At 40.3% G+C, this 24,287-nt stretch overlaps 1 protein-coding gene across 7 annotated transcripts in view; it reads right to left on the bottom strand.

Moving 5' to 3' along the window:
* Positions 1-24,287, bottom strand: part of TBXAS1 (thromboxane A synthase 1) — a 264,202-nt gene that overhangs the window by 96,371 nt on the left and 143,544 nt on the right. For all 7 annotated transcript variants that reach the window (XM_064654786.1, XM_064654787.1, XM_064654788.1 and 4 more), the window contains one exon: positions 4,552-4,668. In XM_064654786.1, the coding sequence (XP_064510856.1) occupies positions 4,552-4,668 (117 nt within the window). The remainder of the gene's footprint in view (positions 1-4,551; positions 4,669-24,287) is intronic.

The raw sequence follows: 24,287 nt of genomic DNA, 5'->3' as shown, positions 1-24,287 counted from the left end.
GAAGTCGCATTGGACCTCTTGTCCCACAAATGTCATGAAATATAAAGGAAGGAGAAGGAAAAAGAATACATCCCTAAAACAAGAATTGCTTCTGTTCCAGATTTCAAGTCCCTGAATAAAACCAGGAAAAGACTAGAGTGTCAGGAAGATGTTTTGTGAGCGGATTTGTTCCCCTCACCTGACAGTGGGCCTTGCTATTCCTGGGCACAACTTACCAAAATGAGCAACTCAACCAGACACTGATCCGTGGCTCAAGGATATGCACATTTCACATATCAGTTTTTATGTTAGTTATTTGATTTGCCTTAGGTGAGCACGCTTGCTTTGCCCAGCAACAACAACAATTTCCAGAGACCCTTCCAAAATGCCTTTGACCAACGTGCACAAACAGAATAAGAGCAAATCAAGGAAATCGCAATGGTTGGACTGTCAGATCTTACGTCCTAGTGGGACATGAAAGATCTACATGCCTGAGAGTGACACTAGAGGATTTTCCTGCACTGTTCTGCCACGTTATCCCAAGTTCTGCTTTGTGTCTCCCTTCATTTGAAAGAAATGCCTCAACACAAACTCCACTTCACAGGTTATTTAGGACAATGCTACATTATGCTGTGCTCTCTCCTCTAATTTTTGTGTTCCGCTTTGTTTTAATGGTTTGTTAATGGAGGAGAGGATTCCCAGCATACTGATAGGAGATGACAAGACTACTGCAGCACCATCAGAATAAATAAAAATCAATAGGTTTTCTGCTGGTGTTGGCTGTAAAAGAGAGCAAAGCTATTTATCAAGTCTGACAAGGGGTCCAGAACTGCAGGATCATCACAGGCACCACAGCAAAAAGAAGAGGAATAAAATAAGAAATACTAAATAGGGAATCAAGATCGGTACAGTAAGATCACTAACATGTCAGTTTGTTTCAATACATAATAGCTGAGGAGAGCATGACAGGAACACTGGGAAATTATTCTTTTACTTAGAGCCTCCAGGTATTCATCAATTCCTCATGAATTACATCTTGGATCAACTTTCAGTGATTGGTAATATTCCCATTTAAAAGATAAAAGTTGTTTCATGTGCAGAGAATTTACGTAGCTACTGTCAGATCACCCACAGGCAGTCAATGTCAAAACTGGAAGTGAAATTTCTTGGGTCTCCTGCCTCTTGTCTCTCATTTCTCATTCTTAGTGCTCCCATAGCAATGGCACTATGAGGGGGTCTTACTGGAAAGAACTTATTATCAGATCTGCTACCAACTCCAGTGGCATGTCATATGAGATGCTACCAAATCTTACTGCAGGACCAAGCTTAGAAGTCTATTGCTTTATGCTATGCTCACCACCACTATAGTATTTGTATTTAATGTTATCTGGAGCCAAAACTTCCTTCACTCGGAGTGGACTGCTGTCGTGGTTTGAGAGCCCCAAAATCCAATTCTTGAGTCCAAGCCCCCCTCCCTCATCTCAACCGCTTTACTAATCTTCACATGCTTATTGGAAAAAGAAAATTAAAAAGGGAGAACACCCAATATATAGGAATCCATAAAAGCAACAGTGAAACAGTGCATGGCTTTTAAAAAGAATTTGAGAAAAGAGAAAGAGAAAGCTAGAGAGGATGCCAGAAGCTCTTGAAAAATGTTATGAAAATAACTCTCTGCATACATGCAGCAATCACTATACGGGCTACCCAGCAGCTCTATAGCCTCTAGTTTCAGTTCATTTCCTGTAACTGAAAAATTAAAAATTTCTGGAATCAACTTTTTTATCATTTGGTGACTGGTTGTTGGAGATTTTTGCCAAACTAAGGGGAAATTCCTCAAGCTCAGCAAACTTCTCAGTGACATTACACTACTTCTGTGGAGCGACAAGAGCAAAGTATGCCTCTGGTCACAGCCACAGCAGCCAGGTGCCTCTGTGGAGCACTGCAGGTTAAATCTTAGCAACATACATTAGCTCTGCCTTGGCTCTTGTCCTCCAGCAGCCAGGTTAAAGTAGATGACCAGTTTCTCATTCTTGCTGGCCCTGAAACTGTCCCTTCTTGTGTTTCTGAAATGGAGTTATCAGGAACCGCCAGTCTCTGGCTCTTGGTGCATCTTTTATCTGAAGTGATTGCTATGGGGAGCACAAGGAGTTGTTAACATTTCTTGCTCTGTCACAGGCTAACAGCTCTCAGTTCTCTCAGAGCATCCAGACAGACAAGTCTATGTTTGGAGTGGCACTAGGGGCTGCAGCACTCAAGGAACCACTCAGGAGGTCTGCAGTCTCTCCAGCACCACTGGAAAGTTTGCATACAGGAACAAAGGCAAGGCAGACATCCAGAGTGAACAGAGAGGAAGACTATGGTGTGGAATTTTATCAGAGCTTGGACCTCTGCGGCAAAAGAATCAATATCTTGGGAGAAAAAATAAGGAAAGTGCCTAGTAGTATTTATAAACATATATAAAATAACATATCCAGGTTATTATGTAATAAATTAATACCAAAGCTAGCTTGTTTGTAACTGCTTTGAAGTACAGAGGAAGGGATTATTATAAACAGGATGTCTTCTATATAACTCTGAATACTCTGTAGTATGGCCAATAGTAGAATATGGTATTTTTGTTTCCATGCTGCTGCAGAGGTTCTGAGAGAGTACCAAATATGGGAGAGTTAAAAAGTGAGATCATAATTAATGAGCATCAATTTCCTTTGAGAAGTGTTGGTATGGCTTCCAAATTAAGCAACAGCAAGAAAAGCACATGGGCAAGGACTTAAATTGCATTAACTTCAGATCCCAGGACTGTTAATGTATTTGGGTAGAAAATGAAATGCGAGGCTGAGGAGCACATCCGTTCAATAGCAGTTCTTAATCTCACATGGGTTTACTGCAAGTGTCTCTCTGTGTCAAAATGGACAGACTTCTGCTGAAGGCATGGGAGAGAGGAACAAAGCTGAGCTTTTCAGAGAGACCTGCCCCATTCCTCTTTTTCCCACTTGGTGTAGAACGGGAGGAAAAAGTAACCATTTCCAGGTCACCCTGAGCCCATCCACAGTCACACCCCTTCCACAGAGCTTGGAAGAGGCATCATGGGGAAAGGTGATTATCAGGTTAAAAATAAAGAGCTCGGTCTTTGCATGCGAGACGGCTACCAGGCACTGGCCAGCCCTCAACTCTACCTCCTACCACTATTCCTTCATTCCAGCTCCACCACCAAGCAGTGCAAAGGGAGTGCCATGACTTCTCTGGCCAAGTCAGTTTGATCAGTCAGACCCTGTAAACCCACGTGTGCCCAAGTAGGACAACCGAGCTCCACTCACTTGCCCTCGCTGTGCTCCTCAGCCAAGCCCGCCCGGCTGGTGCCGGCAGAGGTTGCTCTCCACAAATTGAGGGGAGAGCAGTGTTATCTTTTGTTAGTCCGCCAGAAAAGAGCTGATGACCTGCAGTAAGATTAATTTCCACCAGGAAAATGCAAAACTCTCCTCTTCCCACCATGCCATGTGCACCTAATCGCTTGCATATTTAAACATCCTTGCCTTGCTAAAATTTCGTGATGGAGCCGGTGACAGAGCAAATGTCGGGGCGCATAACCAATGGCATTGTCAGTCGTGATTAATCAGCATCTCCACCAGGCTCACGGCCAATTAGAATTTACCATAATAAGGAGGTGACAGCCGGTGTTGCTAAGCAACTGCTGTCTATAGAGCTGGGAGAGGCAGACACATTTAGATGTTACTGTGGATTTCGACAGCGGCATGTCAAAACAACACAAGCGTCTGCCCAGTGGAAAATTTTACAACCCAGGACTGGGCACCGGAGTGAGGCATGATTCCCTTTCAGAATAAAATACGTAAAGGAAAAGGTGATTTTTTTGTTGTTGTGGAGTTGATTTTTTTTTTCCCCTTGAAAGAAGACTTTAACCAGTCAATCATTTATCTGCGTTTAATTAAGAGATATCGTGTCACTGGAACAGGACTTTGTTACCAGGTAATGGGCTCCCATGGCTGAGCAAATGCTGATACATTTATAGGAAATTAGCAGCAGGTCAGCACAGAGACATTTATTTTCAGTCAGAGGTATTTATCTGGCAATGACATTCTGTTCCAGTGACTTATTTTATTATATGAAAGGATTAAAGAATAAAAGGAGGAGGGGAGGGGAAGGAGATGGAGAAATGAAAATAGACTGATAGCAGTTCCTGTGTTAATGTGAGAGTTGCTGACTCTGCACATCATGAAAAGCTATGTTCCAACTGGGAGCAATAACCTTTCTGTACTTTAGCTTACTCCTAACAGGATAGGGAAGATGTAAGGGTCCTTCTTGAGTATGCTACACTTTCATGGACAAACTGGCTCATATAGAGGAAGACAGAGGATCATATCCTCAGCTGAGCTATTCTGACTTTCACCAGTCTATGACCTGGACCATGCTGTACCTATGCTCTACTGCACATGCTCTTCAGGCCTAAATAAACTGGCACAAAGTAGCAAGTTTTACCTATCCTTAAGATGGACCTACATAAAGCAGATGCCTGCACAAGTCTTCCAAATTATGAAATCAGAACTGTCTACACCTTACCTCTTTCAGTTTGGTGTCGCTGAAGGCTGGGGTCAGGAGGCTCCGCACATACTTCCATCTGTCATCTCGAAGACAAAGGATGCTGTCAAGCATTGGCTTGGAAATCAAGTTCGGCTTCTAAGTCAAAAGAAAGCATAATTCAGTTTTAAGACAAATGCAACTATAGCTACTCAAGGCTCTGGAACTTGGAAAAATTGGCCATGAATGGCATTGCACTGCTGTCCCATGATGAGAGAGGTTCGAATCAGTCTCAAACACCAAGCTAAACATGGATGAGGTTTGAGAAAATTTCTCTTTTGCTGCACTTATTTCTTCTTGGGCTTGTAAAAGCCCTGGGCCAGCCCAGTTACTCCTTGCTCAGACTGTTCCAGTTCTGATGTTCGTGGTTTTCTCCTGAGATTGCCTTCACTGAACCCTGGCTTCTTTCCTCCCTTCCTAAGGTGACTAGCAAGAGGACTTGTCAACACTCCCTCTCTGTGTGACGAGTGCCAACGCACCACATGCGGGTGTTGGTGGGGGACATGATTTCTGGTGACAGCTGGTATGTCAGACTGTTACATGCATTTTAAAAGTCTTCAGAAAATATGTTGATTAGAAAGCAAGTCCCAGTCGTTACTCTGTCTATAAGGACCACTCTCACTAAGAAGTTGTGGCCTATGACTCTTACAGCTGCAGCTGCTGTCAAATATAGTAGCTCAAAGCACTTTCCCATGAAGTCTGTACCAAGGTAACTACTATGGATTTACTAAATTTTAATCTCCCCCACCATTTAAGAAATTCCTATCCAGACAACAGTGATATTCACCAAGGATTAAAAGGATATAAAAGATGAAAGTGTGTTAGAAAACAACACACTTCTGCCTGGAAGAGGCATCAGGAGATGTCCAGCACCACAGCAGAATCTACTACAACTTACATTATTGTCAGATGTTTCCTAATTGTTCCTGAAGGCCTTGTGGGGATTCAGTAACCTCCCCACTGAAACTCTTCCAGTGCTGGAGTACTTTTACTGTGGTTGCACGATCTCTTTTCCTGGACCATATGACCTTTAGTCTTTGTGCTGTCACAGGCATAGAAACCAGCTTATTCTCCCCAGCTTTGCAGCAGCCCATATATACAGAAGACTATAATAACCACTAATCATATTGCTGCCATCTACCCCACATAATGCCAATGTGCTCAATACATATTAGTCACGTTATCTGGGACTGACTGTTCAGTGTTGTTACTGTCCCTCTGCATAGTCTTGTTGATTTACTTCTTTCTCAAGGTACAGTCCCTGTGACCTGACACGGTGCTCCAGGCAAGGAAGGATTTTTTTTTTTTTGCCATATGTTCTGCAAGCTATATTCCTTTCTATTCACTCCAGAATACTACATACCACACCGTGACAATGTACTCATGTACTGGCTTGTGATTCTTTGCAACTCTCAGATTTTTTTTCTGAATAGTTACTCCCTAGGAAGTTATTCCCCAGCCTTTATCATTAAAGCTGGTTATTCCCAAGAGTCACATATAGAACACGTCCTTGTTGAACTTTGACCATTCTTTTTATGCCTACTTCCCCAACTGACCAACACCACTTTGAATTTTAGCCGTTTCTTTCATCCTTACCAGCTTTCTACATAAATTGTTAGTGCACTTAGTAACATCATCTAACTCATTAACAAAACTACAGAACAGTACTTGCAAAGAAGGCACCTCTGGGCTCCTCCCTTTCCTTCCAACAGTGCACTGTTCCCAAACACTTTTCAAGTCATCTTCAATTGGTATTTCAGGCATTGTACAGCAATGTCCTCTGGACAAACCATCCTAAGATTGGTGGGTGCAGGTGGAACGTGTACACTTCTCTAGTTACCAGGATGTACAGAGACACTCATTTGTGCGTGTGAGATGTTCTGGATACTGCAGTGGCAGTACAGTCCCCCATGTTATCAGTATCAACCGTATCCACTGTACTGGGAAAGACCCAAACAAACCAAGGATGCTTTGGCCTTCCCAATGCCATCTGTTGATCCCTTTCACCCTCTAACTTTTCCTTTCAGTCATTCTTTCATTACTAATGTACGTGAAAAATTAATTCTTACCGCCTGTAACAAACCTGGATATTTTAATATCATTTTGTGCCTCAATATTTCTGATTTTATTGTCACTACATGCTATTTTTTTATCCTTCTTCTTGGAAATCTGACCTACTTTCCACTCTGTAAAAAAACCTTCTCTTTAGGAGCCATGAAGAGCTGGCAATTTAGCTACACTGGTCTTCTAGTGCACTTCCTTAACTTTCCTCCTTATTGGAAGAGTTTGCACTTAATATTGTTTCTTTAAGGAGCTGCCAGCTCTCCTTAACACCTTTTTCCTTTACACTTGCCAGATTCTTACTACACTGTATAAGCTTGTAAAATGCAGAAGCCTATTTTATATTGCAAACGGGCTAATGGGATAGTTTTACATGCAGTAACACCATTCAGTGTAGTAAACTAATGTCACTGGGCTGACACTACACACCACTTTTGAGCAGAGATGAGTGGTTTTCAAGTAGAAAAGTACATAGCAGGATATTAAGCTGAAGGAAGAGACAGACTTAGGTGCTGTCATCAGATGACTACTGTAAGACAAAACATGGGTTCTTTTTTAATGTATACATAGACCATTCTATTTTGTGCAATAACAAGAAAAACTTGGGACAAGCTGTCAAAGTTGAAGCAGTAGGACTGTTTTCTCTGAGTCTGCTCTTTAAATAAACAATCTGTTTTCTGACTTGTCAGTAGGTATCTTTCCTGAGGATCAGAAGTCCAGCTAGAAAGGCTCACTGGAGCGCTCCCTCATTTGTTACAGATATTCAAAGACACAGTAGAATCAGAAGAAAGAGGCTCTAGACAATTGGAAATGAGCACCATCCTTTCAGAAAGCACTGTATGCCAGCCTCTGCTTCACAGTTCTTATGTGCTGCTAGGGAAGCTGCTTACACTAAATCTTGACTCAGCTGGTCACCAAATAACTATTCCTTATATCTTTGGGCTTCAGTTTCAAACCCTGAGGGTGAGATTGCAGCACTCACTGAAATCAACAATAGGGAATGTGCCTTGATCAAGAGAAATGCACTGGTCCAAGAAATCAGGTCATGGAATACGGCCCCCAAATTAGCAAACACTCTCAGATCCATATTTCAACCACCAGCCTTCACTCCTGTTTTATAAAGAGGAGATATCACATCACCTCCTCAGAACTGGTAACAACACATTAACATTTCTGAGGCACTCAGAAACTACAGTGAAAGAGCTGAATAACAATTCCCACAAGGAAATGACCGATTTTGTCTTCCAAAGGTTTGAATAGCGTACAGGGGAAAAAAAAATAGAAAAAATTATAGAGCAACACTTGGAAAAGTATTTTGCATCCACTCCTAAATTGAAGGCTGCCCAAACTGTGCACTCTATAAGACAAATCTCCTTTGCAAGACAAGGCTCCACTTGGATAATAACAGATGTGATATAAATCTCACTGCATTTGCCTTGAAAGCAAATTCCCTCCCTAAACCAAACACTTGCCTTAAAAAATGCTCATAATTGCATAAAGACTGTATATAGAGCATTCACAGAGAGGGACCCAGTTTCTGAACAAAAAGTGTGTTAACTATAATATTATAACTACAACACTAACTACAGCATTGCCTTTCTAGCACTCTACTTTATGTCAGTATTGCTACCTTAACACATTTTTTGTGTGTATAGTATTTTATACATACAAATGCTGCAAGGAATGAAAGACAATTCTGGCCATAAATTATTTTACTCTGTGTCTTTAAACCGGGTATGCAAAAATATGTTTGTGTTTATTGGAACAGCATCAGCATGACTGGCAGTGTATAGCAGATTTCATTTATCAGGTTTTCCTTATTGTTTCTGCAAACACTTTCCTCCTAATTGTATAACCTGTGTTACAGGTTCATATAGCAGGAATGAAAATGGATTTGGTGTGAGAATGAGCCTGAAGTGTCTTAGTGAAAGATAAAGTGTCACCTCTCTCCAAATGGACAAAGTACTAGATGTATCTAAAAATCCTTTCTCTATAAAAATCACTAAAAAAATTACCATGTGAGGCAGGTGTAATATTTTCAGGAGTGGGATCTTGGTTTTTAAGCGGCAAAGGAGGTTGCTTTTAAGTCAAATGCAATCAGGCTCATGTTCCATCTATCATTATCTAAATACTCAACGATTCCTCTACACTTCCTTCTCCTGTGCAATCAACCATTTCTGACCGTGGTACAGGAATGCTGCATGAAAACTACTGGCAGCACGGTAATCTGCTGCAGTGTACCTGTAAGTGCTGCTGAGTTCCCACAATCACAGACATGCCATCAGCAACAACGACGAAAATTGGAGGGATCTGCTTGCAAATAAATCCTGTAGAACATCAGAGCTTTTAAAACAGAAAACAAAACAATATTTGCAGATGAGCAGCATCTCTGCAGTTGATGCAAGAATTTCCTCTCCATAAAGGTGTTCCTTAGGCTGACCCTTCAGACCCAGTTATCAGTTTTCATTGTCCCTGAGTCAATTTGGTTTGCTCTGTATTACTAAATAATTCAAGAAAGTGACTCTTCTCAGGCTCTGAGGCCAAGTGGAACAGAACACCTCCTCCCTCAAGGTTAAATCCCTTTCCTGAAAAGAATGGACATATCCAAACTGCTTATAGCCATGGTGTATGTTCACCTCCTGAACTGTGCCCAGACCATGCCTGGGGGACAACTAATCGATACACGACAAAACCATGCTAACAAGCATGTCAATATGGACATCTGTAGGACCTACTCATGCACTAATATGCTGTCCCTGCTTTATCCTGGAGTAAAATTGTAGCCTTCTGTGATTCATACATTGTTTGTTCCTTCTCTGAGTTTGTCACTAGCAGGCTAGACTGAACCTCTGGCAACCAGCAATGACTGCCGGGAGGAGGAGGAAGGGTAACAGCATCATGATGTTCCCTTAGAAACCTCACTCTTTAAATATCCTGAACAGATGAATCTTTGAAGAACCTAAAGTGTACCTTTAAAGACCCTTAAAAACCTACTAGCTTGGAAACCTACAATATAAATCACTCACCTCCACAGAACCAGCTGTTAATCTACTCCATGTGCTTTGACAACACAGCAAGAAATGAAATTCTATAAAACAGGATCTCAGAAACTTTGTTATCTTAAACTTAGACTTAATCATAGCCTAGTGCTAAGAAAAAACAATCAAAAAAGATTTATTTCTACTGGAGTCAAACCTCAGCACTCAGTCTGGTGAGATTCAAACAAGGAACTGAGCTCTAGAGCACCAAAAATCCCAAATTCTAACAGTAACTCCAACACTAATTCTGGAATTAGTCATACCTAGCAAACACCTTTTGGTTTCAAGTAAGCTTTCTTCCAGCCCTGCAGGCTTTGCAGTATCCAGCTTTAACTGGAATCCCATGCCCACTCTGCCCTGAACTTTAGCCCTAGTCTCAACCCTATGACCCATGCTAATGAGAGCCATTCACTCCTCTCTCCTCTAGCCTTTCTTTGGTACCTAAGGGCATTGCAGTATCTAGAGTCAAGTCTAACTCTGGGCTTCTCCCACCCCCACCCTTTTCCCTCTTTGGGGAAATTTTTGATGTATGTTCCCAATACGAGGGGTCATTCTTCTCCCAGCCTTCATGCATGCCATGCAGTTCTCTGTGTTAGCTCTAGCAGGGAGCAGCTGTAGGCTTTCTCTCCCAGGGCAAGCTCCAGAAGCAATGAGCAAGCAGCAGTGCTTGCACATCACCAGGTTAACTTGTTCATCTTATTTTCAAAGAGGGTTGCTGTCCTGCTCTTGCTAAAAATGCACTTGTGGTTAAATATTTTCATCCTGTTTAAGAAACCACCTTTTTAAATTGAATTTAATGAAATGAAAGTTAATAAAAAACAAGAAAGATAGTTTGTAGCATGAAGACAAGACACTATCCCCATACTTCAGACAGGAACTATTAATAAAATTTCTTTTACTCATTCAACTCCACTTGACTGACAGGTCATCACCACCAGTTCAGCCAGCAGGTGGAACCAGCAAACCCATGAACTGCTCATATGGTATTTCATCCAGTCAGTGGCAGTGGCATGACACTTAACAGATCAGTATAACACTGCCTATTAAAAAAAGTAACAGAAAAAAACCCAACCCTGAAATATCTCAAGGAATACATCTTACCAAGCCTGCAGTAAGTGGATCATGGAAGTGGGAAGGCAGAAGATGCCTCCATATATTCGTTTTAAAAATTCCCTGTTGGTAAACTGATACAGTATGTTCTTTCAAACTTGCTTGGTGTTTTAAGTCATGCTCAGTTCCCCCTGCATTCATGACATTCAAAGACATATCATGTAGTGGCTTCTGACTGAGCCGGGAGAGCACTGTGTTGCATATTTTTAAAGCCAAAATAGAGTTCATTTATGTCATATACCCTGTAGTTCATTGTCTTTTCCATCTGGAAGGTCTGTGAGTACACAAATATTATAGCCACATCTCTTCAAAACATGTGAATTTTTTCTTTTCACAAATCATCATCTTATAATGGAGCAAGACCCAACTCCTTACCCAAAAATTAAAGCCTTTACAGAGGACAAAGGCCTGGCATTGCCCACTGAGGGCTGTGTCCCAGCATGGGAGACCACTGAGCAGCTCCCACCCCTTGGCTCTACCCGTGAGGGGCCTCCCATCCATTGAACACCCAAGACAATTGCTACACACAGGTGTTGTCTCTCCCAAAGCAGGTTCTCTCTTCATTTGCCTTTCCAAAACTCCATTTCCAAATCCTCAGATGTCACACACCCCACACTGAAGCTCCCTGGGTAGCTGAAATCAGTCCTTCCTTGCCCATTAAAACTCTGTGCACAGATATTACTTCACAAACACTTTGCCTAAAACCCTCCCAGATCATCAGCCCTGCTGAGAGTCTATTACACTTTTTTCCACCCTCTAGAAAAGTTCGTTTAAAACAAGTTTGATTTTAGTATTGTGATTTAGGAGGTGCTCTCGATCTTATGGCTGCAGAGGGAAAAAGAAAATGACCAAACTAACTCCAGAAAGCTTATGTTGCTTTGCAATTTCATAAAAGCGCCTAGTAAAAGTTTTCAGCTTAATTTGAAACCAACATGCCTGCGAAGAAGAGGAGAAAATATCTATGGATTATCTATTTCATTAAGCTTTTAGGTTCTCCTTGGTCATTAAGGTACTTCAAGAGAGTGTTACAGGGTAGAATTGGTTTCAGTGATTACAGCAATTGTCTTTCACTCTCCTATATAGATGAGACTATACAAAAAGGCATCTCCAAGCCCGTTCTTTTGTTGTCAAGTCAGGATCTTCAGCAACTGACTAATGACTACCGTTCACAATTACTCATTGGAAAAATGGCACAGCCAACACCAGCTTACAAGCAAATACCAGCTTTTTTTCCCTCTCTGTGGCAAGCAGCCTGGAAACATCTGTTCTTGTCTTTGCAAACATTCTCTTAAGTCATGATTTTGTCAATAGAAACCAAAGCGAGTCATTGCAATGAGGTAAATATAACCATTCATAAATGCTAAAACAAACACATATGGCCTCCTGCAGTCTGACCCAGACTGATGCAAGTCACACGTTCCATTTTTTGGTGCAAGCAAGACCAAAATTAAGTCCACGCCTTCATCAGTTTGCATATGGTGGTCAGTTTGCATATTTCAGATCAAAACAATCAAACCAAAGAAAAACATATGTACTCTTAATTAGGAATTTTGTGTATTATAAACAAAAGCAGGTTGCACTAGAGAATCCATATTCTATACACAGTGTCTGTTGTGCCGAGAAGCAGTTTTTAAACATGTTTAAATCTACTTTCCAGCTGACGTAACTGGACTTTTTAATATCGGATAAAGTTATAATACTATTAAAAGCCTCTCTGTTTATCCACACTTTTCCTTGAGGAAAAGTTGAGGACCAGAAAGTTCCTTTTACAGATTTTAAGCAGTATTTGGAGAAAAAACAGTCCCCTGTAACTTCTGGTACAGATCTATTTCCATGCTTTCAGCCATTGGTATACATAGGAATGACAGGCAATGCCCATAAGAACTTTGGCTAGATCTTTTATTTTACACAAAACCGCTGTATTCCATAATCTGCTCATTCAGAGATATGTCTGCAGCAACCCCGAAGCTTCTAGAGAGCACAGAGAGAGATTGTAAGTACTACCCAGCCTCCCACTGCCTGTGTTCTTGGCTGCTGACCCCTCCCATAATCCTGACCCAAATGCCTTGGGGCATGCTGTTAGATACCTCAGAAAAAGAATTCACCAAAGCTGAGCACAGAGTTGTCCAAGCTGCCACGAAAGCAATGTAGGAAGAGTCCTGCACCTCCTTAAGGTATCACTTAGGAGTGAACTCAATTGGACTTAGAGCATTCATTCCCCTTGTGAAAAGGTGTTAAGCCCCAGTTCCTCTCAAAAGTCTGTTTATATAAAACTATCTTTAGAGAAATATTTTGCAGTGATATCTGAAACCTCAGCCTTCATGATCAGCAATATTTTGTAGTAGTATCTGAAACCTCGACTTCCCTGATCCAGATGACTGTCCTATCAGGCTGCAGAGATTCACTAACTTCTCTACCACAGATCCCATGGACCACATGAAACGTGGAGTAGCTTCAACACATAAGGCTGCAAGCACATCTTCCCACCTAGAAGTGTCTACATAGGGCACTTCACAGAGAGATGAGATGAGTGTCTTAGAACTATTTCCAGCAGGTAATATTCCAGCTGCTGCTGAAATCACCAGCTCCAAGGGATTCAAGGCACTTCCAAGCATTAGCTACAGCTGAGCAAGACTTTTAAACCTGTATTGTCAAATTAAGCTCCTCAAATAGGGGTTAAATGCTTAGGAATTTCTGATTACTAGCAGAGGCAAGATAGCCAGGTGAAGGGGAGGCTTACCAACAGCTTAGTTTAAAAATATCACTTGTATGCAACATTTTTATTCAGAGAAGAGGATATATAAGAAATGTCATTTTTTTCATGTATTTAATATTTTACTGACAATTTTGGTTTGACCTCTTTCACACAGATGTTGTAATACAGAAATAAAATTATAGCGGGGCCAGTGTAGCTTAACATCTCAAAGCACTGAGAAACACTAAAAATAAACAAGCGAGTAAGTGGCAAACTATGACTGAAAGTTGAAAGACTTTTTAAAGGGTTTCTCTCAGTCTTCCAAGTTCCCATGTAACACCTAAAAATTGTTGCCTAGTATCCCATTTCCTGTGTGACAACATCCTGATATACAAAATACACTTCAAATTGTCATTTATCTATTTTGAAACAGAACATTTGGGATTAATATTTCAGACCAATGATCTCCAATATGTGCAAACCAACCCAAGGAAAAAGTATTTCACCTTTTTTCCCACCTATGCCAAAAACAAAATTTGAAAACAATGTTGAACAAAGCAGATAAAAGTTTGCTTGTGAAGACTCCTCATACTTAAAAAACAAAACAAAAACACAAAACAAAACAAACAAAAAACAACAACAAAAAACAACAACAAAAAAACCAACCAAACAAACAAAACCAACCAAACAAAAAACAAACCAACAAACAAAAATGGGTCCAAGATGCTATTTAAACCAAACTACTGAATAAAAAGGCTATTAAAAATTAAAAACATGGATGCAGTTTCCAGCCTAGGAAGTCAACCGTGGACAGTCAGATGTTAGGAGGATGTTCTATAAGTAATATCGCTCTGCACTTGCCCTGTTCTTCTACTCTTTCTCTAAGCATATGCTGTTAGTCAGAGTCAGAACACTCCCTGGCCAAATACTTATCTTTTTATGTTACTTTGTCTTTAAAAAGTCATTCAGAAAAAGAACTCCAGGTCAGCTCTAATGGCAGGATGACAAGCTGTCAACAAATCACATTTGCAGTATCTGCTCAGCTGAAGAATTTGAATTCCCTGCCTGGTACTTCACAATTGTTTCTAATTACATTGAGTGGATATTTACACATCAGGGAAAAAAATCCAAACTTCATGTATTAAGATATCCACATCTATCTGTCAAAACATTAATGCATTTTCCTGATCGCAGTAGCTGCTTTCATTCCTCATTTATTTGTCCCTCAAGAAGAGCTAGGCTATAAAACTTTCTCAGTAGTTGCAAAGCACACTTTCAGGATTTTTATCTTCCAAGATTTCATATTTGTGGTTTTTTGTCTGGTTTCAATCAAATTAAAAAAATAAATCCTAATTTATCAAAGCATGTCAAAGCACACTTATATGAAATAGTGTTTATACATTTGCCTCTTACAAATTAATTTGAGCACATCAAGAATTAAATGTTTGTCATAAGATAATTTCAAGAATAATAAAGACCTATTGCACACAGATAAAATTACAGGACTTATCATGAGTTCCCTGGAGCTTATAATTTCAGTAAAACAGCCTTACTTCACAAACAACCTGCAAGCAGACTGTTGCTCACATCGCTCTTATTTCATTTCTTCAAGGAGAGAAGCTAAAATGTTCCTCTGAGTATCAGCAAGTACCTTGTTCAAAATATATTAACAATATCAGCTACTTTTGCATTCTCAAACATATTAGACTTGGAATAGCAAGTAGCGCAGAGTACGAAGCATAAAGCACATCCCCATATCTTGTCATCTTAATTAAGAGTTCTAGGACAAGATAAAATTTTAAAACAACCAAAAACCCCACAAATTGGAGCCCACACCCCAGAGCTCACCGATCCCTTTCTCACCAAACAGGCTTCCTTCAGGCAATGCATCATTTGGGAGGCCTGTTTCACCACTCTGTTGCTTCAGTTTTACTGTGTTGTCACCATGACATGAAACTAAGGGGACGGGTCAGAGCCTGAGTCCTCCCCACTTATGTTGCCCAAAAAGCCAGCGCTAGCATTTCAGGCACAGACAGGCTGGAAGCTCAGCAAACACACACAGTGACAGAGCAGGATTTGGGATTTAGATTCTCTTTCGTCGAGTGCCCTGGGAAGCAGTATGTGCCAGCCACGAGAATGAGACACCTGCAGCCTTTCACTGAGGACTAACACCACGACAGCCAAGCATACACAGAAAGGCAATGGGCAACCTGAGTGGAGGTTGCCCTAGTTCTGCCTGCTGGGACTTCCTATGTGAAGAAGAAAAGAGGCTTCACTCTCTAGAAGGACCACACACCAGTGGAACTGCCAGGCCGTACCCATACTCGGCACACACATCACACTTGATTGCATGCACCCAGCAAATTATTAGTATTTGCAAGTTATTTGTATCTGCACTTCCAAGCCCAGCTTTATTGGTGGGTGGAAGCTGTAGCTCTCAATCATCAGTGTTGGCCAGCACAGCACACGCTTCCACAGCACAAGAATTCATTTTGCATCTGTGCAGCTGCTTCTCCCTCACCTGAGGTTCATGCTGAATCCCCTCAGGATCCAACAATCTGAAAAATAAAACGGATCTTGAAACTGAAAAAGTAACCCTTTGTGACATGTCTAAAACCCTACTGATTTTTCACTTAGAATAAATCTTGACCCTAGGATAAACCTAAGTTCTTACAGCCAGAAATGACTGTCATTGCCAAAATACTACCACAAGCACCAAGGAAACTGCTGAAAAAAAGTGAGGACATGGGAGCTGCCCCAGTAGACCACTGAGGAAGGTAAAACCAAGGCTGTGCCATCCAGCAGCGAGAGCATTTAAAGAACATCTAATCTAACACAGTGAAACACCAACTAAAGAGGCAATATTCCTTTTAAAAACTCAAATCAAATATTAAACAAAACAAAACCAGAGTTACAGCAACTTAAACAAAGCCGTGTGGTTGCAAGAAACTAGAAAAAGTGCAAAATCAATTTCTTTCTCTGGGCTTTCTGAAAGAAAAAAAGGAGAAAAGTTCCAACAAAATATCTGGTTATATATGTTTCTGGAACAAAATAACTTTACCTTATAAATTGAAACTACTTTTTACATTAAAAGCTGTAACTGAAACAAATCATTTTAATCAACTTTTTTTTTCTTCTGACTCTTCAAAATCAGCCACAACATGAAACATCTGTCTTCCCCACATCTCTTAATTGAATCTCAGAAATCACTACGGTGATTTTTTTTTTAATTCTTGGTGCTGATGATCTAGTATGCCATCTATTCCTACTGAAATCAATCACAGTTATATTAGGAGGATACTAAGACAGCAAAATAAAGCACTAAGAGGTTTGAAAATCTTAGGCTTATTGCAGTTTTTGTATCCTAAAGCATATGCAAAAGTGGGCCCAAATGGGTCCAATTCTTTAGCTATGTTATTCTATATTACTTTTTTTGCCACAGGATCTCCATTTGATTTTTCAAACATAAGATTTCTAGAGAAATCTTATAATCTGGGAGGTTTTAATATTACACATAAAAAACGCCTTTCATGTGAAATGAATCAGTCACAAACTCAGGATTCTCATCCTTGAGATGTAAAGCTCACATGAAGACTTGTAGAAGTTCTTAGTCATCTGTAGAGTCCTGTCAGCAGGGACAGATAGTAGTAAGTCAGTCCTCTTCAATAATTTTTTGTTGAGTCTGTGTTTACTGAGATTCTTCAGGGGCTTATAAACTTAAGCAGTTTGGTCAGATTTTCAAAGTGGTTTTTATATCCAGCCCTTAACACTAGAGGGAACAAAGCCAAAACCAAAGAAATAGACTCTGAGTTTATTTTCCTCACAATCAATAAATAACCCTAACTTTTCCCTAGGCATAGTCTCCAAAATAGCAAGACCTTTTTGACTGAAAATGGAAAATATTAATTGAAGCAGTTAAACTATGATAATCTGCTGAAAGGAAAACATTGTAATGGAAGACATGAGCAACTTTAATTATAGATCTCACCATTGCCTCTGTAACAATACAGCTTCTTTGGAACTGATGAAATACCAATATAGTCCTGATGACATTAAAATATGACTGAAGGTCAATGACTGGTTAAACTGGAATGTTTCTAAGCCATTGTTAAATTATTCAGAATTATTTTAGGAAAGCTGTATAAAAAGTGCAAGAGTGCAGTTTTAGCTTCATCTGAATGCACATACTGAGAGTGGAAAAGGAAATTCGGAAATTGTCCTTTGCAAGTGCCTCAAAAAGAGAAAAAATAATATCTTGTGTACCTTCAACTTAGAATTTATCTAGCAAAAGACAAGAGTGTGAGATAGTTCTTGTTTTTACTACTTATTTCCCCAAACTCTTTTCTGCAAGAGCAAGCATGAAAGGAAAAGAAGAGAAATGGAATATTATTTCAGTACAGAATGTAGTTATTTTTGTTTCTATTGCTTAGCACCAGTGAGAGGAGGCTGGCAGGAGTAAATAATTAACAAGAATCAACAATCCTTTACTTTTGCTGCAGAATAGCTGTTGCCTGATCCTGGTATATAAGCTGCTGTGTATGTGTCTGTTGGGCCAAATGGAGTCTTCTCGAGCCATCCCCAAGCCTTCAGAAACAGAAGAATCAACATGAAAATGAGCAGTGGCCAGGTGTGCTCAAAGTAGGGAGCACTCATTATGCTGGAGAGCTGCGAGTGAGCCATGCAGTGTAAAAACTTGAATTTTACACCCCTCATCCTCTTCGCTTTCCCTTTTAATTTGGTGAATGTAACACTGAAAATACATCAGCAGGGCTGGCAAGTGTCCTGCAACTTTCCTTGGTCATGGTCAGTAGCTCTGCATGTACAGAGTAGCACTTCCACAGCACCTGCAAAACACACAGCAGCATCTTCCCTTCCCTAGGCTCAGATGAGCCAACTATTTGCTATCAATTATTTACAACAAATGGTGCCAAGATATGTGGTTGCTATATAAACAAAGAATTCTCACCAGAGACTAAAATAATACCTGCAGACTCATTCTTCACTTACGATCCACAAGATTTATGGCTGTAACACGTAGTCAGTGGTAAGGAGTGTACGGTCTCTAAACGTCCTTTCCCGTGGAGGTTTCATTCTCACAGAACGAATGTTATATAGTGTAGGTCACAAGCAAAAAAAACCGGGATGGCAACAATTTTTTGCTTAGAACAGATTTACTGGAGTTAATCACTGGGTAGAAGAGAACTTTCCATGCTTTGGTCAGAGAACCACTACAAACCAGCTGCATCAATTTAAGATGCTACGACCCCACCAGCTGTTCACCGCCCTCCATCTATTGGAGATAACCACCATTGAAATGGGGCTGGTGGAGCACCCTTGTGAGCACTCATCATCTGCTTCAGTGCCAAGTCAGCCTGCATAGTTTTGAAAAAGTCCACACTGACACATAAACTAAGATGAATTTTCTTCTGAGCTGAACCAGATGAGGAATGCTCACATGATCCCTTTTGTAGGTCTTGCTGTGGGAATGGTAAGTTCAGCTAAGACATCTTAACAAAAGGCTGTTAGCATTGTGCTAGATAAGAATATTATCATTATATCATAAAAAAAAAAAAGGAAAGGAAGAAACCTTTCATACTTTTAAGTTCAAATATAAACATAAAGGCAGGTAAATGGATTAAGCTATCTAGATGAATGTCTAAAAAGAAAATTATTTCCACTATTTTGAGGATGACAATACCACCTTTAAAAGACTTAAAATGAAGAGCAGAGGCTTGCAAGGATTATTATAATAATGCCCATGTGTATCACATTAACTCTCACTGAAGAGGAATGAACTTCACTTGCACACAGACAGGTCTCCAAATAGAACTCCTATCACATTCAAAACAAAAAGCTTATCCATGGGAAAAAAAAAATCACCTGCTGGTACAACAGTTAATAGAAAGAATTCAAAACGGGGTGGAGTAGGAACAGATTTGGAGCCAATGGAACCAATGGGAGAAATGATGCCCAGATGCAACCTCTGGCACTGGAATTCACCACAGCACTGGTTGCTGGAGGCTGGGCAGATAAACCAGAAGGAAGATTACTGTCACTGTCTGTCCTGCTGTTATGATAGTCTTTTGAACTCTGCTGCTGGCCACTTCTGGAAGAGGACACTCAACCAGGCTACACAGATCTTCAGCATGATACATGACAACCATTCAAATATCATATATTGCCATGTCACATCCACTCCAGTGCTGAACTTCCCGGCTTTTAGGTAGATACACATAAATCACTTCTCTGTGCTGTAAAACATCACTTGCATAGACCTGAGACGGTTTGTCTATCATCAGATGCTTCAAAAGGATTTTTTGTACAGGAGAAGTTGAATTACCTCCAAATGTGGTTAAAGACATGGAAACAAAGCGAAGTGCTGGGTCTGAACTCTGATTGCTCAAGCATGTAAAAAAGGCCAACTCGAATGTTGTGATCTGAGCCTATGTCAATTCTGGAACAAGTGACAAACTAATTACTCTTCTAAACAAAAGCAGACTGGGAGAGGCAGGAATCAAAGGACACGACACTCTACTGTATGTCAAGAATAGAGAAAAGTGAGAAAATTGTAAACAAAACAACCAATCTGCTACTGTCAAATAACAGTTTCAGAAGTCAGAAATGAGGGACTGTTAAAAACCTGGGCTATTAGACTGAATAAGCTTCAGAAAAAATATTCTCACAGCATACATCGAAAGAAGTAGGATAAGTTGAATCTCCCTCTAAAAAAACCCAAATCAACAGAAATCAAAGGTCAGGACCAGCAAAGGCCAGCACAAACTGCATCTCTACTCCACCTACTCACAACACAGTCAACTAAGGACAGGATTAGATAAGGAAGCAATACTGTATTTAAACAGGAAGAAATATTCATCAGACTTAAGATTTCACATATTTTATCCAGCAGTAAAACATGTTCTTTAAATAAGGAACAGAGCTCTAGAAATAGATAGTCCTTTCCTGCCTGTAAGTGTTGTTTGTCTTCAGCATTATTATTCAGTATTAAAAAAAAAAGTGCTGCAAACCCAGTAAATAAATAGCCAATGTAAGTTTGATGAAAGATTGGCTCAGAAGACTGCTTTTGGCCTGAATAGAAAGATATGCTTTCATCCTGTTTTGACTATACTCATACGTTTACCTAACATAATTGGATGTAGTTAATATTGCAGGAGCCTTCAAGCAGCGCACATTTCCCTCATTAGTGGGTTTAAAGCCTTAATGATATCTCCTGTGCTGCAGAAAAGCCCAATGTAGGCTTTAAAAATGATTGGCAAGTTTCAACGAGAGAAAAACTGGGGGAAGGGAAGGCAAAACCTAATAAAACTCTGATCTTGTTTTCTTCAGTTGTTAAGAAAAGGAAATTTTGCAAATGATAGAATGAAGAAAAAAGAGGTGAGGATAAACATGTCAAAATAGATAATTTCAAAAGTTGATCTTATAGTAACTCAAAGAAGCGTGAAAGAAACAGAGAGTGGGTAGAAAGAGTGACCCTTCACATACCTGGAACACATTAAGACACATACATACTTAGTCTTACACAAAATTCTGATGACATAAACAAGTGCATATGCACAGCATATTGTCAAATCAGCATCTTCCTACACCTGCAGCAAAACCACCTATTTGTAGTTTCATTATGCAGTATTCACCCCCCCACACTTTAAGCCTCAATAGAGTTGGCAGGGAAGCCTCGCATTTAAGAAACAGAATGTCACAATATACCACTAACTAAGTACATGCAAAGGGGTTTGGGGTTTTGTTGTTTGTTTGTTTTGTTGGTTTCTTATTGACTAATTTTGACCATTTTCCAGGAACAGAAATTTCACAGGCTGATTTAGTTTCAAAAGAAGCGTAATTATGTACAGCTGTATTCAGTATTTCTTAACTGCCTTGAACAAGCAGTGAAAGGGAGATTTGCACACATTATCAGCCACTATCATTAGTGCTGTAAGTACGTAATCCATCTGGTGTTCTGGTGTCTACCTAGGAGCAGGTATTGAACCAATGATGGCTGCAGTATAATAGCACAGAGAAAGAGTGCTAAAAATGAACAAAACAACACAGCAACCCTGGTCATTTCTCGATACAAGATTGTCCTTGTGTTTGTGTTCTCCCATGGTTCCACAAACCATCTTTATACGTACAGGCGTGGAGAGTGGAGAATTAAAAATGTAAATTTCCTCAACATGCAGTTTTTCAGTCTTCACAGGGGAAGAGGTAGCAGGATACCATGGTGATGGCAGCACTGCAGTCCATTAATAAACCAGAGAAAGACGCAGGGATAGATTCAAATACTTAGACCCATGCTGAAAAATAACTCATTTTATAATAACTCCTAGAAAAAATAAGAGGACTGTACATCTCAGCATCAGCTGTGGTCTTAACCTGCTGATTCATCATTTCTTGATGGGGGACAAGGAAAGAGGAAACTTGTTTTCAAGTCTTCTAGTCTCCTTACAGTCAATTGCATTGCTTTTATATTGCCAAGGTTTATGGCCCATAGCCTCTGAAAACAGACAACCCATGTCCAGAAAAGAGAAAAAGTGGAAGGTTTTTATTTTGTATTCCATCTGTGTGTAACCCATCTGTTTCCACCACTACTGCTAACCCTTCATACAGAAGGTAGCAGCCAGTTTTATTTGCAATTTTACCAGGAAGTGTGACAAATATTAATGTTTACTTACTCAATTAGAGATCCATAAATCTCAAGCAAACAAATTCACATGACCTACCTGGACAACAATACAGTAGCCACTTAAAATAGCAGCCTCAATAGAAGTGTAGCTTTCTCAAAAGCCCAGCGACAGCCTTGCCACCACTGCTGGGGATATGCTGAGAGCTTCCTCCCATCACAACAACAAAGGAAACCTTCCAGGAAACCTTCCTCAAATCACAAACTACCTAAGTTGTTGCTCAGAGGAAATGCATTGTCAGCTAGAGGGTCTCTCCAAGTCAGTCAACAGGACCATCCTCAAGCTAATTGGACTTTACTACAGTCAGTAGTAAAGACTGGTTGCTTGTAAGTTGTTCTGTGGCATTCCAACCTATTTTTATTTATATCTTCCTAAATTTTCAGAAGTCTTTATCAAATACTTAAATGAGTGAGAATCAAAGAATCACAGTGAGTTAGGAGGGACCCACAAGGATCACTGAGTCCAACCCTCAGCCTTGCACAGAACCATCCCCAAGAGTTACACCACCTGCCTGAGAGCGCTGTCCAAATAAATGCTTCTTGAATTCTGTCAGATTTGGTGCTGTGACCACTGCCCTGGGGAGCCTGTTCCTGTGCCCAACCACCTTCTGGGGAAGAACCTTTTTCTAATATCCAACTAAGCCTCCTCTGACACAACTTCAGGCCATTCCCTCGGGTCCTGTCACTGGTCACCACAGAGAAGAGATCAGTGCCTGCCCCTCCTCTTCCCCTCCTGAGGAAATTGTAGACTGCAATGAGGTTTCACCATCTTTTCCATGAGAGGCACAGTGAAAAACAGAGTCTCCTATTTAAGGGAGTAGCATATACACAGTATATATATAGTATATACACAGTCATGGCCCCCGGAATTAAATGAGAAGTAAGAATGTGAACAGAAGTAAGTAAATGCTACCATATTATTATGTATAGTGGTGTCATGGTCTAGGAATGGTACTCCCCAATTCAGTGCCCCCACCAAGACTCTGCAAACCACACTGCCACTCTCTCGCTTTGCCACTTTCCCTCCCCTCCTCCCTGCAGCAGGATGAAGAGAACTGGAGGCAAAAAAAGCAAAGATCATGGGTTAAAATAAGAGCAATTTACTGGAAACAGCAATGAGATGAGAAAATGAACAGTAACAACAACACTGCTGACAGAGGGAACAAGAAATGATTCACATGGAAACCCCCTGACAACAGACAATACTGTATGGCTCCCCAGAAAAGCATCCCTTTCCCCTGTCCCCAGTAATGCCATGAGATGGTACAGAATAACCTATGGGTCCTGGCAATGCCCCTTCCTGGCTATCACAAAAAAATTCAGCCTGTCCTGGCTGGGATCAGGACAAGTGGTCAGCAGAAGCAAATGCCAGGTGTTCCAAGGTAAGTACAGGTGAGCTTTCCCATTTTACAGGACAGAGATTTCACTTGGTTTCCTATTCTGAATTAGAATCACAAATAAAAATTACAATCTTGAGAGATGATAATCCTCAAATACAATCAATTGTATTTTTACAATACAATTTTAGCTTTTCTACTTTAGCATTTTTTAATACTTCAAAATAGAAACTTACTTAAAAAGAAAAAAAGGAGCTTTCCATTAAAACTTTTTAATCTACATTTCTGAAGCTTCTTTTAAGAACAAACAAAAAAAGCCTCCCATCATAACTACTTGAATTAACAGATAAACCAAATCCCAATCCATTGCCATCGGTCCTAAAGCACTAACATTCACTAATGATACTGTTCGGCTGGAAATTCCCAATATAGTCTTTTACATTTATTAAGGTGACAAAGCACTTCCTAAATGCTTTGCCCTTGTGAACACAGGAATTCTGTAGCAAAGCCAAACACTGAGCTCAGAGCTCCTAAATCCCGACCTAGAGCCCTAATCGCAAAACCAGACTTCATCTCACCGGGATTCAGAGGATCAGGTGGTTCACAGAATACGGTCTACTAATACATCAGTTCTTTCTTTAAGGGTAACTGAAGCCAAAGTCTGATTAATTTTACAGTCAATAGCAGTGATCATTTGAGAACATTAGTTTTCTGCTATTAGCTTCAGCATATGGGGAATAAGGGGCGATTTGTTGTGCATGCATAAAAAGACTTACATAGTGTGA

Source organism: Pseudopipra pipra, chromosome 5, assembly GCF_036250125.1.
Source record: "Pseudopipra pipra isolate bDixPip1 chromosome 5, bDixPip1.hap1, whole genome shotgun sequence".
Classification (NCBI taxonomy): domain Eukaryota; kingdom Metazoa; phylum Chordata; class Aves; order Passeriformes; family Pipridae; genus Pseudopipra; species Pseudopipra pipra.
This window is presented reverse-complemented; position numbering and strand designations above follow the sequence as displayed.